Below are 16,909 nucleotides of genomic sequence, written 5' to 3'. Positions count from 1 at the left end.
GTTAAACCAAGCTTGACCACAGCTATTGTAACAATATCGCCTAATAATAGCAAACTACCGCTATCCCACGTGGAAAAATAAAAGGGGTGTTGCTTTAATTCTTCTCCCGGTAGGAAACGATCACAACAATAAATGTTATAAATCATTTACAAAGCGATAAACACGTTGGCAAGAAATTTGGAAATGTAAACGGTTTATAAACCCCTGTATGATATGCGAAAACATTTAAACGTTTATATAAGTTTAAAAGGCTTTTATCTACATAAAAGCTTCGATTTTTATTGCATAATTCGACGTAAAATTGCCCGATTTTTGGTTGAAATCTTAAAATTCGAAAATCTTGAGGAATTTGTTTTCGGCAGTTTCATAAAATATTTAGGGTTTCTTTGAACTGTCGAATAAACTCCTCAGTCAAAGAAAAGCCGCACATATGTCGTTTTCTTCATTTTGATTCCAATAAAAACAGCCGCCATTTGATAATGACATTGACAATGACAGACAAGTTAAGCTGTTTAGGAACTTGAATTATCCCGTCAAAGCCAGGAATGTGTACAACGTCGTCTGTAACAACTCGCCATATGCCTTTTATTAAATAATAATATCATGTAACCACGAAAATCGAAATGTTATGATTACCGACATAAAGATAGGCTTATGTTTCAGTTCTTGAAGCTTTCAGAAACCTTTTCTTTGTAGACTTAAAAATTCTAATTTCCTCTCCTGTGTCTTTTGAAATTTTTTGTCTCTGTGCCAAAAACGCGTCAAAGCCTATATTAAACCGTTTCAAGTTTGACTATAATATATATATATTGTATATATTGACTACAGTATATATATTGAGTTATATATATTTCATGATTCTCGTATCGTGTAGGGCTGCCCTTAAGAGAACAACTCCCATACAACGCCTCACGTTTTCTATACATTCTCATACAAGCATATACACACTCGGCTGCAATCCATTTAAACCAGAATTCACCTGCCACTGGCAGCAAAGTTACGATGTTGTTGGTGCAACATGGATTTCAATCGTGTTAAGGACATTTCAACGAACTAGTCTGAAATGTTCGTTGCCATGACGACGGCGATGTGAAGCGGCGAAGGACAATGGAGATAACCAGGCGATTAAATAAACACTTTATGTGCTGGCAGATAACGCGTACTTTCGCCAATTTATGACCTTCGCGTCGAGAAAATTGGAACATGAAGCCGGGATTTAAAGAAAGATTACCGCCGCGTTATCATAAAACTGAAGCCAGGAGCATCTCATTAATTAATTGGCGCTTTCAAAAGAACAAAAGAAAAAATGTAAATAGACCGCAGCATTGTAAAGAGCGCGTAGTTGTTTCCAAGACCATAAATCAAGCTTTTGCCATCGTTAACATAGTTATGAATTAGGACAAGAATCGTAGCTATTCTAAGTGCAAGCTTAGTGTATAAAGATGTTAAATGACAATGCTGTACAACAATTAAAATCGTTAAACAGATAAAGCGAAAACAATCGTTGCCTCAGCAAATGCTGAACAGTTGCTTTAAAAATTTAAAGCATGCTTCCCACATTTATTAACGCCCTTGAAAGGCTACCACTCTGTGTATCAAGTGCAAGCGCTTTTAACGCGGTAAGTTTGACGTTTTGAGAAAGCAAAACAAAATAACGAGCTAACCTATAACACATGTATGCGCGGCTTGACAAGTTTGTACCGGGTCACTGCTACAACAAATAACGCTGGAAAAGTTTGTGTTTTTTTACCGATGTCACACACATAATGATGTGATTGTGACGTAACAAATGTTTGTTTTCAATTGTTGCAGGTTCTTGATCGACGACTCTAAATGTTCATCGTCTTCTGAGTGTGGTAGATCTCTTTCTTGTCCTGGCTGATCAGGAAGAGAACAGCAGCGGTCAGGATGAAGCACATAGCCGCCCAAGCAATCCCGTATCCCCATCCGAACCAGAAGAAGGCGTAGAAGGGAAGTTCCTGGAGGAACATACACGGGAAGATGATCACTGCTAGGAGGACCAAGACAGCTGGAAAGAAAACGTCTTATTAATAATAATAATAATAAACATTTGTACAGGGCCCTGTACTCGTTAAAAAAACGCTCAAAGGCGCTTCACAGTCAACAGATAAAGCTAAAAATAACTTATAAAATATAAAAGACTAAAGACAACAAGCTTTACAGTTAAGCGTAACTTCATTGCGTTGAACGATCGTTCGGCTGTTGCAGTGACATAAACTCAAAGATTTGCTGATTTTTGGGTAATGAGACTTACGAAAAATAAGTTTTTGTAAAATGTGCCGTTTCGGATTATGCAGTGCGGTTCATACTGACCTGATTAACAGCCTGAACTACATATCGCCCTTTGAAACTGAACAAGCAACTTTCAAATGGGGCTATAGGTTGCAATTACATGAAGTGTGTCGACGTATTGCATGAATAGAGCGTCGGGTTAAACGCTTGTGACAATAACGTCACTGGGCGAGCGGGTAATTACGAGCACTCTTATAAAAGATCAACGCCCGTCCACGAGACCGTATATATTAGTTAGTTATTTCAGGATCCTTTATATCGTCTCTCACCGGCAACGATGAGAATAATTCCAGCGATCCTATAAAGTCTTCTCCATTCCCTCTTGCAGTAAGCAATGCATCCGATGACAAAGGCGAGGATTGCGATGATAAACGGAATCACGATGAACGCCTGAACTACCGACATGTAACCTGTGCAATAGTCGATTAAATGTTCAATACATTATTCAGAGCAACAACAGAAGTATTACATCATGAAAGCTTTCGAGGACAAAGTAGTTCGCGAATACGGTATCGTGGGAACTTTCCAAATAACAAAATTCCTTCGGAAAACTTGACAAAAACATCGTCACACAGCACGCGATTACAGGCTTATTTGTAGCTGTAATGATGTCCAGCATACGGGCAAAGGGGACCGATATGTTTAAAGCGAATTGGTTGACGCTATCGTTTTGAAAGCTATCGGTGGGTTAAGCTTATCAGATCTTTACAATTCAAAAGTTTACAAAGCCGTTTCAGTTAGGGCTTGAAAGAAAAGCTTGAGAAAGTTACAGAATCTTTCTGGAATTGGGCAAGATATTTCAAGACCAACGACTGGGTGGTTATGCAGAACAAAACTCGTAATATGCTTAAAACCCGTTGAAAATGGCAGCAAAAAGTCAAATTCAGTTTAGTTAAGTACAGATTTAGCTATGAATCATCCCCGTAAACTACCACAAATGCGCAAAATAAACAAATGAGTTATTTTCTTATTAAATGTAGGCTATTTGGATAATTTGTTTTGGTTATAGTGGACACTGAAAGCATCCACGTAAAACTCCCCGCATTCTCTATCCTAAACGTTGGCTTGTAACGGAAGAGTTTTTACCATGGTACGCAAACATAATCACAACGTATCCAAACAACAACCTGCGTTCTCAGTGGCGCCCGTGCAAGTCCATGTGTCTTCATGCTGGTCTGCCGGTGTGGTGACAGCGACATCTCCCGTCTGATCGTCTTTTTCTCCTCCTTTCTGGCATTTCTTCCAGAGGCTCATGTAATATTTGAATTCCTCGTGCTCGTCACTGATCACCCAATCTTCTAGCGCCATCGAGAGGATGAAAGCTATTATTCCACACAGAAGATTTGCCAGACCAATCAGTTTGAGCGGCCGAAGCCACGATATATCGACTATGACCTCTTTGGCCATTGTCCCAACGCCCTACCGCTCGAAGGTAGCTTAGATTTCTCTGCGACAGAAACTTATTAAAGCATGTGCAGCTTATGCATACTTCAAAGTTCAAACTAGCCTATGTCCGTTATGTTTGAGTATGGTCGTAAATCTCTTGCGCTTATTGTTCCCTGGTCTGCGTAAATACTGTAGCTCGAATCTTATTCAAAGCGCTTGATACAGTTGAGTGCAGTCATACTCACAAACTACAATAAGCTGCTCTAAAATCTTAATCAATGCTTTCCACAGCACTTCAACTATCGACGAGCTGAATGACATTTACGTAAGCAACAACAGTTGTTCGCTCATGTGACGTCATTTTCTACTTTTGATCCAAACAGTACTACTTTGAATAGAAGATGGCGCAGCTTACTATTCCATGATATCACCCTTATTCTGTCATACTATTTTCTTTACTAGAGTGTACTGTAGTTCAGTATTTCCTGTAACGTTTGTTTACAAGTTCTAATTTCCTAATTATCACTGAAAGACTTGAAACCGACATACTCGATATCTTAGTAAATACAGGGCAAGGTAGCTTCTACTGGCATAATTGTTTGCTTCGATACAACGTTGATGGTCATTCATTGTGAGTGTGACATTTTTACCGATAAAGTACACAACAGCTAAACCTTCCCCCTAATACCACGGCACGTGAAAAGCAGTGAAGTTAATGCCTGGGCAATGTTTAACTTGCGGTTAAGGCATGACAAACCACCTAAATTTCTCGGAAAACCCGTCTCAGCACAAAGCTCTAAGCTAGTAACCTGGGTATAATGGATATTATTTGCTTAGTGATACACTCTTGCATTGATCAACGAGCTTTAGATAGAATTTAGCCTTTTGAGTTGGCTCAATTTGCTTCTGAACTTTACACGCTGCGCTCTGCTGTCGCCTCGAGCTTTATATATACGTCATAATAAGGCATTCTGCTGAAGCACTCTCGCGTGACACTTTTTTATTCGCTTGAATCGCCTTCGCCGCCCCCGTAAGGTTGGAGAACAACATTATCTCTGGTTTTATCATTAATTGAGCTCATCCCACGGAAAGTTTTGTGTTTTATTTCATCTCACATAAATATCTATTTACAACAAATGATTTAAAACTGTAAATTTGGTCCGTTAAAATTACGCCATGTAAACGTAATCACAACATACTTAGCGAAGATGAACTAAGTTTTTTGGACCGAAATGAAGGTGAATTACACGGCTTTGCACACGACTTTAACTACAGTAATTCCTGAAGCACTGGCCATGGTAAATTCATTGAGAAATTTGCAGCCGACATCGATGCTCAAAAATATCGGAGTGATTTCACAATCCTCAGCTTCCACTACAAAGACGTGATTTTTTAACTTGAGGAAATCTATAGATGGCACAGGACACAATATTGCACAACACATTACCAGTCGAAAGACATAACGCAGTTATCAAATACCGTAACTTTGCATGATTTGCCTAAACATGAAGCTACACAGCACAGTTCTGTATAAATAAACAGTTCAGCATGCCGTGAATTGCGGGACTGCGACAAGTACCACAAGACAGACAGGGAAAATTGTTCTGTGCAATGTCAAATTTTATTCTTCGAGGCTTCTGAACATGGTCTGCATATCGTCGTTCAATTTCTCGTAATCCTGAATGATGTTCTTTTCACCATCTTTGACCGGATCCTTGAATTTCATGGACGATAACCGGTACATGATGTCACCCAGGTTCTCGCGGATGATTGCCCACGTGATCTTGTTGTCAGACTGAGCTGTGGACTCCACTGCGGTCTTGGCCATATCGTAGAATGCAATAATGTTTCGAATCATACCGACCGTCTTGTAGAAAGGGCAATATCTGAAAGGTGGCGACAGGTAATTTTTTCGCAAGGTTTTCGCTGCTATTTCTTCTTCCGCAAAGGCGCAAGCTCAATCGAAAATTTCAACATCTAGATTTGTTTAAGGATTTGAATTGGACAACGCTTACACTTTCATACCTGTCATATGGTGAAAAGCCATTCTGCTGCAGGAAGTCATCTTTAAGCAATTTGGCCACTTCAAGGGTGATTTTGTCAGATTCAGCCAAAGAGCTCTGAAACAAGACCCAGTAGATAGGTTAATATAAACACAGAGATGGGTGGCTTGCAGTCATTTCTGTCTTCTTACCTATTCCACATTCAATAACTCACCTTTCCAACGAGTTGGACAATCTCCGATAACTCTTCTTCCTCTTGCAAGATCTCCTTTACTTTCGTTCGAAGTGGCACAAAGTCTGGGAAGTTCTTCTCATAAAATTCGTCAAGTGCTCTGCATATTTTCAATGTAAAATCTTAGCTTTTATCGGGGCTGATTTTTCAATCATAAACACATAAAATGATATTATCTCCACACCTTGTGTAGTTTGAGTAGCTGATCAGCCAGTTCACCGACGGGAAGTGTTTGCGCTGGGCCAGCTTCTTGTCCAACCCCCAGAACACTTGCACAATGCCGAGGGTGGCTGACGTCACTGGGTCAGAAAAGTCTCCACCAGGAGGCGACACACTGCCAAGTAGAAGTTTAGACTTGTTATCAATTAATTATAGAGAGATAACCGCTTAATCATGTAAGAGATAGGACTGATTTAGCAAGTTGTAGATTTGTGCAACTACTAATACAAACTAATAAAATGCTTATCATTGTACTTTTACAGCAAAACGTTGCATTTTAAGCAAATGCTACAGCACAGTTCCCAAACAATACTCACGCTCCAACAAGCGATACACTTCCTTCACGCAATGGGCTTCCAAGACACGTCACACGACCGGCTCTCTCATAAAATGAGGCAAGACGAGCACCGAGGTAAGCCGGGTATCCAGAGTCTGCCGGCATTTCTGCCAAACGACCGGAAATTTCACGAAGTGCTTCAGCCCACCTGAAAGTAAATTTATTATTTATTAATTATGCCTAATCTACTTTTTGTACAAAACAGGTGGTTTACAAAAAAATGCCAACCTAGAAGTCGAGTCAGCCATCATTGAAACATTGTAACCCATATCTCTGAAGTATTCCGATAATGTGATACCTTTAGGAGACAAGATAAATCTTTAAAGCTACCTCAATGTACAAAGAAAACAATAATAAAGTCCAGCTTATTTCTACCATGTTTCTGTACCCACCAGTGTAAATGGAAGCTTCTCTTGCAGCCACTGGCATATTTGACGTGTTAGCCACCAATGTTGTACGTTTCATGATCGACTCTGTTTGACCATTGAGCTCCACTGTGAGCTGAATAAATTACATTATCGTCAAAAGAAATGATGAAATAAAACACTAGTTACTAACTTTGCAATATCTGGGTATTAAAGATAACTGCAATTACAGTATGAATGATGGGACGCTACAAGGTACCTCGGGAAAGTCTCTCAGTACTTCAGACATTTCATTTCCACGCTCTCCACATCCCACATACACAATGACATCACTGTTGGAAAACTTTGACAGCGACTGAGAAATGACAGTCTTACCACATCCGAAAGCTCCGGGTATTGCGGTTGTACCACCTTGTACGGCACTGAAAGAAGTTAAAAATATTTTAAAGAGACATTACGTAATAATATATTTCACATTTTATCGTATATACTGAAGCGTACGGGAAGAGTGCATCCAGAACACGTTGGCCGGTTAGCAAGGGATGGTTGGCTGGAAGTTTTTCAACACAAGGCCGAGGTTGACGAACTGGCCAAATTTGCACCATCGAGTACTTCTTCACTGAGCCATCGAAATCAACTTCAAGCACTGTATCCTGCAAAGCATAACACAAATTTTGACAAAACCAGAACTTTTAAGACCAGCTTATGTACCACGTACATAATTGAAAGTCTGTAGTTTAAATTGCAGTATAATTTACGTGAGTACTGAAATATGTAACCGATCACCTACATTAATGTTATAGCTCCCTGGTTCTGCAATGTAAGTAACCCTTCCATGATTCTTCGGGGGTAACATGAGCCTATGCTGAATAAGAGTATTCTCTTGGACAGTTGCATACACATCTCCTCCTGTGATGTGGCTGCCAACCTAGCAACAATCGGTGCTCATTTAAAGTGGCTGTAAAATGCAAATTAAAACATTTGAACAACTGCATTGTTTAAAGTTGCGAATCGCAGCATCACTCATTCTTCCGCAATAACACTAAGAAGACTTTCTATGATGTCACATGTGGGAATAACTCAAGTGGATACAACAAGAGCCTCACAACATGCTTATCAGTCAAATGAAAGTTCAGCTGAGAGTTTTACTGTGGAGGCAGCTCTCGGTTAAGCATTTGCATACTTTAACCATATATCAGTCGAATGAACGCATCGGCATAGCTACAGTTACAAATTATTCCAGGTCAAAACAGGTCCATATGTGAGTTCAATTATATCTGCTTCATTGGCCTTTTTTGTAGAAAGACAAAGAAATGGTGAGAACTGAAAGTTGGCAATAGTTTTTAATTGAATATAAACTTTTAAATGAAGTTAAACACTCCCTTTCTCAAAATAGTGAGAAAATCACTTCAAAAAAAAGTAAAAAAGCTGCAATATTTAAACAGAAGTCTTTATAGGGTTTATTCATGTCTTGCTATCAGCATATTAACTTACCTGGAATGATTTCACTGGTTGAAAATGCCATTGTGATTCACGGCTCAGTGCTGTTGTGTTAATTCCTCTTGGAATGTAAATAGATTTTGTTAGCATCTGGATGTCTTCCAAAGGGCGTTGAATACCATCGTATGTGTTGTCTGCAAAAGCACATTTCAAGTGATCTATAAAGCTTCTATTTCAGACAATGGCATGATAGTATCCTTACTCAACAAACCTAACACTAAAAGCAGTCTAATAACAGTCAAACTCATGCAAAATTTCTGTTTTTCACTTACTTAATATTCCTGGGCCTAATTCAACAGACAATGGTTTTCCTGTTCTTAGTACTGGGTCTCCCACAGTTACACCAGCTGTTATGCAGTGAAAAAAACTTTATGACTGAGCTATAAAAATCTGAGGCCATGATATGGTATATCCCTAAGTTAAACCAAAAAAGTTACCAACTATATGGCAGAATGGTATAAAGCTATCTTTAGATAGTAGTCAATGTATTCAACATACAGGTTTCCTCGTAGACTTGAATAGTTGCCCTATCCCCATCAAGACGAATGATCTCTCCGACAAGCTCTGCATGTCCGACTCTCACAAGCTCGTACATGGCAGAACCAGACATGTGTTGAGCAGAAACAACTACCACAAAAACATAAAACCAATGTAAAAATTAGGAAATAAAAAATCATAACTTTGATAGAAACCTATTGGTTAAAACATGTTCCAGCCTACAAATAAAACTGTTGAACCTTTGCCATGCAAATATAACTCAGGTCATAGATACCATATACATTACATGTACACATTTTGCTTGTTAAAATGTAAAGTATATAACAAGTTCTTACCCGGCCCAGAAACACCAAACACGGTTCCCAACATACTCTCCTTTTCAGCATCTCGAATCTTTGGTAGTTTGCTAAAGTCTTGCTTCATGACTCTCTTTCAGATGACAGACAACTTAAATCAACTACAATCTATTACGCAAGCACATGCATGTAATTATGTGACAACATTAGTCGAAAATGTATAGTTAAGTGTTTTAAACTAGTATAGGCTATATGATCTATATATATATATGATGAAACCAAGATCTTTATTTTTGGATTGGAAAGTCTTTGCATGACTTAAAATTAGCTACGGTCACTCATTTCTCATGCCTCGGCTACTGAGCTTGTGTTCATGCAAGTTTTCATACAAACATGATCTTAATCATTTACATTATTGCATAAATTTAAACTTTTTAACAAAAGCAAATATTGTTCATACTTTGCTCAATTAACTTATTAAGGACATTACAACGGCAGCGTTGCACAAATTTCACGGGGAATGATAATTATTCGCAGTTTCTTAAATCGTTTTAAGTAAACGTTTTGGCAAAAAGCTTCCTTGTTTGAAAAGTTAGCCTACTGCCTCAAATAGAATTTAATGCCGTTTTGTTCTAGTGCTCTCTACTGCTATACTGTGAACGTCGAAACTTGGGGTCTAGTATACAAGTGCACAACCACAGGATGCACTTGTATACTAGACCCCAGCTACTCAAAGTGTGTTGTCATCTGGTTGCGCACTTGTATACTAGAACCGCAAATTGAAGTGCGCATGATGAAATTTGTATTGTTTATTTTTGATTTGTTGGGTAAAGTCTGTTGCGCATACCTAGCATAATGTTTTAAGTACTGGCAATAAACTGATAATCAAACACGTAATTAAGTTTTAGCTTGGAAATGCCTAAACAAAGGCTACATCAATTCGTAACTCACTCCTCAACTTTCAACGTTCAGGCGTCAGCAAATTTGCAATCTGTTTTGAGAGTAATTCATGCGGAACGTTAGTCACGGGCGAATCACATGATAATTTTTGCACATTGTTTTTGATTGGAAGGGGAGCAACAAGAAAGTGTCAACTTGTAAAAACGATGGTTTTAATAAAGTATACACGTTTAACCACCACTAATTTCTGCTAAAAATACAATGTAAAAAATGTTTTTGCCAGTTTAAAAATCTTGATTACTTTAAAACGTGCAGTTTTTCTTAATTCTAGCAACTGAGAATGATATTAACTTGGTGATTTGGCACACCCTCGTGGGCATATATAGTTTCAGGTTTTGCCGATGTGAAAAGTCATTGTTCAAAATATGGCAAATATAAATTTTCAATAAACTATTCCCACAAAATAGTTAAAAAAGTTTAAAGTGAGATAAAATCGTTTGGTAGCTTATAGAAGGGTTTTGATTTTATTCCAGGTTACTTTTGGATTTCAGGCGGTGATTATTGCATCAGCTTTCGACATTTTACTAACCGACAAATATCTTTTGTTGCTGAAAAAGGTACTGCTTTTACTACATTACTAAAACTAAGAACGAAAAGCTTTGCTTTGGCATCTTCGACAGAGATACGGTGACTGTGAAACTTTTCTCCGCAAACGTGTAAAAATTTGCATTTTTGCACTTATAGACAGACTAAAGTAAACAAGTTTTTGTGTGTAACTACATGAAACGAAATACTTCTATTTGTATTTCATGAACTCATTTGAAAATCTACCACATCAGTAAGCATGTTTGATGTCTTGTAATCTTAAATAACATAAGCCACTTGCGCCGGCTGCCGGTGCAAAAAGATGCCAGACAGGCTCATGTTTTTGTAATGCTGGCCTTGGCAGTTATGCTTACGTTAAGTTGCAAAACTGTGTTAAATTTATCATGTAAAATTGCTGAAAACATAGCTATTTAACTGCCCAGAAAACATGAATTAAATGAAAGCAATTCAAAATAGCCTATATTCCATTTATGTGTCGTGGCTCCGCCCACAACCACAGTTGTAAGGCAACTCGTATTGCAAATTGCAATAGCATTAGCCTAAAGCTATGAAGAAAAATCATTTAATTCCTGAGGCTTTTATTATAAGTGTTTTGGATAAATCGTGCAAAGAGAAGTCGGTTAAACGTTTATATGATATGAAAGAAAAATCCTTCATTGACTATGGAAATTCTAAACACTCTTCAAACTCATAGATCCTTTATCACCGCTCAAGTCCACAGTTAGGCTATTATAATAGCTTGTTTTTGATATGCCGGTCCCAATTCTAGACACACAGTAAACCTATACGTATTTTTTATTTAGTTTAATGATTTTTACAATATGTAACATTGACTGAATTTGGAACTGTTTACGAATTCACAAAACCAATAGACAGGAGGAAATGTTGTTCTTGGCTTGCTCAACTGAATACGGTATTTACATTAATATCCCAGCTAAGTTTGAAAAAATTTATCAAAGAATCTAAATTCAACTTTTTCAGAAGTTTGTTGGTACGTACAGTCAATCAAACATGTCAATTTGTCATCAAAAGAAAAGTTAAACAAGTAACTTTCCTAAACTTCACGATTTGTAAGGTGATGCAAACATTTGCGCATATTGTTTACAAATTGCTTTTGTTGTACATACAGTAGCTACTGTATTTATAGAACCATAATTGCTAAGTTCGCACCTAAGACACAAACTGATCAGATTTATGTTGTAAATTTAACCGGGATCTTATTGTAGTAGCGCCAATGAGTATCGAATCCTGGTGGCATTTTTATGAGCTCAGCTCTTAAACAACTTCAATAGCAAGCCGTTGATGTTTAAATCTCCTGAAGTTGCCCTTCATTTTATTTTTACCTGTACATTGCTCACATATTAATGAGATATGACCTATCAAATCAAATACTATTTCTAAAAATTAAAATAGGCTACTTCTATAAAATTTTAAATAAACTTGTGTAAAATCAAACAAATTTATACATATTCAAGTAAACTCATAAAATTTTTAAAAGTGATAACTTACTACTTTAAACAAGTTAAATTCATATTAAATTCAAATAAATTTCTACAAATTCAAGTATGCTACGGTCTAGGTTATATATACGCTCACCAATTTTATTTATCATGAATTTTTTGAACTAACATTTTAAATTTGCATAAATGCATTTGAAATTTATAATTACTGTTCACTGTTTACAACAGTTTGTTGACTTTATTTGAATTAGTATGAATTTATTTCAATCAAGATGAATTTAAACCAATTTGTATGAATTTGTTCAAGCTCGCACGAATGCGTTTGATCTTACTTTGAATCATTTTTAAACAGATAACGGGAGATTTAATAAGTAATTCATTTGAAAACTACCATTAAGTAATCGTGTCGCAAGGAGTCGGTATAACGATTTCACGGCTGTAGTGATGAGTTGAATTTCAAATACATTCCTGTAGATGGCAGCAGAGGATAAATTGTACAAATGCATTATTATCATGAAAAGCAGATGCTGATAAAATTTATCAAATAAACGAGCAAAGTTGGATAGCCGGTAACTTTTCTTATAATTTCTTCAAGAAATTTCACGTTACTGTCTTCAGAGGAGCCTTAATAATTACTTTTTTCTTTTTCTAATGCCGTGCACAATTCGGACTTTGACAAACTGGCGTAAAAGTTCACGTTGTACAGGTTATAGCTTTTCTCCATATTTTTGTTGTCTGTAGACCAAAACTTTGAAGGTATACATTCGCCATTTCTCCATCCTTCGCTTTTTTCGGGTTTTCTTTCCGCTTAAGTACAGTGCTTCAGCACTACCTTCTTATCGAATGATGTGATACAAAAGAACGATATAGTTAGAGGTACAGTATTTCATTGTATCCAGTAGTTAATTCTTTTCTTTCGTAAATTGACTTTTAATCTTTGATTACTGCAATGTGTGTAGAGTTGAAAGGTGCCTGGCCTGTATATAAGTAACGTTTTTGTATCGTTTAGAAGTATAGGCAATGCTGTTCATCGACAAACTTAAGCACAAGTAGGTTTATTATAATAACTGGCCCAGCCAGGTGGCATCAAGTACCAAATACTTGACATCAGTACACCAGAGTACGTCGATCTCTTACAGACACTCAGACAGAAATAGTGAAAAAGCATTCTATGCCGTTAAATCGCTGAGAGTCTCACATTCCCGGCATATTTCGGCTAACATACGTAAACATGTAAAAATGTATTACTTGGTAAAATGACAAAATGTTAGTGCTATCGATTTTAGCGTTTAGACAGATGTACAGACGAATAAACTTGTCGCTTCATTAAACTCTTATTAAAGAAAATTTCAGATACAGTTTAGAAAAACAAACTTTGACCAGATGAGTCCTAATTTGACCAGTTTGAGTCCTAGTTCAGGTTCTTAAAAACACAATCAAAAACACATGAAAATTGATAAATTAATATTAGAGTAATTTAGAGTACCATAAAACTTGTCAAGTACTATACTACGGTCGAACAAATCTGCTGGTGTTAGGAAATTCCATCAAACGAGTAAAATCATTACGGGAATAGTGTCATAAATATTGGAATCATAACAACAGAATGTAGATTTAACTATGCGTAAGATACGTGACCTTTTGATGAATTTATTCAGGCGACTTGAGCGTTTTCATATTATTCTTCCACTGAAATCAAAGTAAACGTCCCCTGATGAACGGCAAAGCGCATTGAAATCGATGGCCCATGCAAGAAGAGCTCAACGTAACGCTGCTTAATCGCATTGAAGTAAATGACTTCCGTCAATTTGTATTAGAATTCCTCTGGTTAATCACAATCATCTCGAAAATCGAGCGCTTCGTCTGCCACATCGAGCCATATCCCTGTCAACTAAATTTATGGTGTTCCATTATAGCGTATACGTTAAATTGAAAAAGCGCTACGCGTATGGTGTAAACTGTAAAGCAATGCAATGAGATTTATGCTTGGCAAAAATGCGATGTAAATACATTTAACCAGGACAGAGTTACCAATACAGAGCAGAAAAGAGTTAAGTTTAAGAAATGTAAATTAACCAAGCACTCAGGTCAAAAGGGATTTTGTGGAACATATATTTTACACTATGTTAGTTAACAGACTGACATTTTAAGGATTAAAAAGTACAAAATGATAGGTTGCGGCGTAAAATAGTTGAAAAAGCTCTTATTAATACAAGCATTTGTAATTACAACTAGTGCGTGATTGATGATTGCCAGTTTTTGTAGGAAGGCGGCTTAAATTTGTTAATGCTTTAACACAGTCGAAATTGTCTAAACCAGCATGAAGCAGCCTAATAAAATTGCTGCTATAAGTAGCAGTAAATTGTGAAGATGAAGAAAAAAGTTTCCAATACTGTAATCCGCTGGTGTTTCAAGTGAATGCTGCTTTAACTTTAAAGTTAACTGGTAACTGAGTAGCTTGCTGTTGCAAAACCAACAGCACTATACAAACGCTCTGTAACTGTTTAAACAAGATTAACTTTAACTTTAAGATTTGAAGATATTTTGGGGCACAAACAGTTTCTTCACTAAAATATCCTGGTAAACGATCTAAAGTCTACAGTTCTTGCATGCTGTTAGATTGTTAGAATAACTCTGTGGCTGTCAATTGGATACAAATTGCAACGAATGTGCTTGCAAGTGAAGCCGTTTATTTCAAATTCTGTACACGTTTTAACAGACGATAATTGAGCGAGTCACATCTTGAAAACTGCCGTTTTCCAAGTTTTAGAAAAGTTCATTTTCACCAAGCCTGACTGACGTTCGTTCTGATGATTCGATCGACTGTCTCTGTCTCTCTGGTCGCTAATAAAAGTGCGAGCTTTTATTATGTGAAGATGGGGAGATGAAACAAGCGTTTCCCAAAAAAGCATATTCATAATTGTCAATCACAAGTTGGAAAACACATTGCACGAGATGGTGCACCACTTAAGCTGCTGCAAACTGGTAACTGAGTAGCTTACTGATGCAAAAACAATCACACTACACACAAAAGCTCTATAATTCTTTAAACAAGATTTGCAAAATAATAATTGTTGTTCGGCCTTAGGGCGTAGTTACTGCACCCGGTGCTTAAAGCACAGAAGTAAATGAATTTATAATATAATGTCGTCTTTCAGCTGCCGCTGGTAGTCCGTATGAAATTACATGATTTGTAATTGTAGACCACAGTTGTTTTATGGTTTTGCTTACGTCGTGTTCCTTTCTGTGAGTGGTCTGGGCAAGAAATCGCAGATAGAACCCCATTGTGAGAGGAAGCGAACGTCATAGAGACGAATATTGGTTAGGTGTTCACTATGTTGGTTTGTCGTGTTCCAGATCAGATCACTTTCACGCGCCCTTTTTCTTTCCCATACACGTGTTTGAGACGAAACGCGAAAGGCAATGGATAACAGATATAACACTGAAGATTTTCAGTCAGCCGTGATGGTAATGAACGCTAGGTCCTCAGGGCGTGCGTGATTAAAACAAACCATGACTGTTCAGTTATTCTGCTTTAGAAGTAAAGTTCGTCAGTTGCGTTTTACTAATGCTATGCGCTTCAAAAGCTTAAGTTTCATGCACCGGAAAAAGTGTATGTTTGTTTGTTATTTGTTAACATAACTTGAATGCTTCGACATAATAGTGTAAGTATACCTAACCTAAATTTAAGTTCTAATGTAAATTAACTTCAGTTTAACCCCGAGTTAACTACTTATTATCTTTGATAACAAGCCGCGTAATTACTTACAGTGAAGTAAAGTCTTTCGTCACTTTCTGAAAAGTTGTGAGAAAAAAATCCACTTTTTTACCCGTGAGCAGAAATGGCGGCAGCCCGTTTAGATTCACTTCCTGTTCATGATATCGTTGGCATAATTTTTGGCTAAAACAAACAGTTGGTGAACTAAATGTGGCTAAACTGTTAAAGTTGTTTAGTCATAAACCATTTTGTATGACAGCTTCCTTCGAGGATTATTTTTGTAAGATTGTGTTGTTTACCACAAATGTGATATAAATGTGAGCCAGAGTTACTGACTCAAATCGGTGAGAAATCATGCTGTGCAATTAGCTTCGTTATAGGTCAGTTAAAGAACTGTTGAAGTAAGGTTTATCGAGTACGCTGTTCAGACTGATACATTACCGGCCGCTTTAAATACCAAAGTGCGACTGGGCTAATGTAACTAGTCGTAGTTACCTAATTTTTGCTACTGAAATGTATTATTTACTGTAGTTACAATAGCTACATTTTGGTATCTAACTTGTACGATAGCTATATTTTGTTGTTGAGAATGCCCCATACTATGCATTACCATTTGCATATGCCGTTCTAAACACCAAAATATAGCTTTTGTACATTCTAAATGAAAATGTAGATTTCGTAGCCAAAATGTAGCTTATGTAACTAACGTAGGTAATCGTAGTTACATTATTTTTGTTACTGAGTTTTACTAGTTACAATAGCTATGTTTTGGTATGTAGCATGTACAAAATTTAAATTCTGGTGCTGGAAACGGCCCATACCGTGCACTACATTTATCGGTAGCCTTTGGCAACAGTCAACAACCGTACGTAATGTACGCGCTTGCTGTTGGTATCTCCTTGTTATTTTAAGCAGTTAGTTTCAGGTCACGTTTGGATAAGTGTGTGGTATTGGTTAGTAAAACGGATTTGCAGTTAGAATGTTAGGTTTATTGTCTGTGTCAAGATCCTTATCAATGCCCACCAGTCCCATTTCATTAAGACTTATCTCATATTGAAAGAGTTTGTTTTGGTTCA

The 16,909-nt window shown here is 37.1% G+C and overlaps 2 protein-coding genes across 2 annotated transcripts; both read right to left on the bottom strand.

Moving 5' to 3' along the window:
• Window positions 1-909: 909 nt before the first annotated feature.
• Window positions 910-3,790, bottom strand: LOC143447108 (transmembrane protein 47-like). Its single transcript, XM_076947043.1, has 3 exons — window positions 3,441-3,790; window positions 2,583-2,723; window positions 910-2,029 (listed from the first exon to the last, which is right to left on the bottom strand). Exons 1-3 carry the CDS (start codon window positions 3,718-3,720, stop codon window positions 1,830-1,832), a joined length of 621 nt encoding a protein of 206 aa, XP_076803158.1. The 5' UTR covers window positions 3,721-3,790; the 3' UTR covers window positions 910-1,829.
• A 991-nt stretch (window positions 3,791-4,781) lies between these two features.
• LOC143446750 (V-type proton ATPase catalytic subunit A-like) lies at window positions 4,782-9,346 on the bottom strand. Its single transcript, XM_076946528.1, has 14 exons — window positions 9,189-9,346; window positions 8,854-8,982; window positions 8,628-8,702; window positions 8,350-8,489; window positions 7,646-7,783; window positions 7,357-7,508; window positions 7,115-7,277; window positions 6,883-6,991; window positions 6,719-6,788; window positions 6,471-6,638; window positions 6,119-6,268; window positions 5,917-6,034; window positions 5,725-5,819; window positions 4,782-5,585 (listed from the first exon to the last, which is right to left on the bottom strand). Exons 1-14 carry the CDS (start codon window positions 9,274-9,276, stop codon window positions 5,321-5,323), a joined length of 1,860 nt encoding a protein of 619 aa, XP_076802643.1. The 5' UTR covers window positions 9,277-9,346; the 3' UTR covers window positions 4,782-5,320.
• Between the last annotated feature and the right edge of the window lie 7,563 nt (window positions 9,347-16,909).

The sequence above is a fragment of the Clavelina lepadiformis genome, chromosome 2 (genome assembly GCF_947623445.1).
Source record: "Clavelina lepadiformis chromosome 2, kaClaLepa1.1, whole genome shotgun sequence".
Classification (NCBI taxonomy): Eukaryota; Metazoa; Chordata; class Ascidiacea; order Aplousobranchia; family Clavelinidae; genus Clavelina; species Clavelina lepadiformis.
Note: the sequence above shows the minus strand (reverse complement) of the source record. Positions and strands in the feature narration are given on the sequence as shown.

Bases quoted from the DNA above. Each gene is read 5' to 3' on its own strand.
- LOC143447108 (XM_076947043.1), bottom strand. From the start codon at position 3,720: ATGGCCAAAGAGGTCATAGTCGATATATCGTGGCTTCGGCCGCTCAAA. The intron at 2,724-3,440 runs GTTGTTGTTTGG...ACTATTGCACAG, and splicing joins GGGCGCCACTGAGAACGCAG to GTTACATGTCGGTAGTTCAG. The intron at 2,030-2,582 runs GTGAGAGACGAT...TTTTCTTTCCAG, and splicing joins AATTATTCTCATCGTTGCCG to CTGTCTTGGTCCTCCTAGCA.
- LOC143446750 (XM_076946528.1), bottom strand. From the start codon at position 9,276: ATGAAGCAAGACTTTAGCAAACTACCAAAGATTCGAGATGCTGAAAAG. The intron at 8,983-9,188 runs GTAAGAACTTGT...TTTTTGTGGTAG, and splicing joins GTTTGGTGTTTCTGGGCCGG to TTGTTTCTGCTCAACACATG. The intron at 7,784-8,349 runs GTAAGTTAATAT...GATTGTTGCTAG, and splicing joins AACCAGTGAAATCATTCCAG to GTTGGCAGCCACATCACAGG.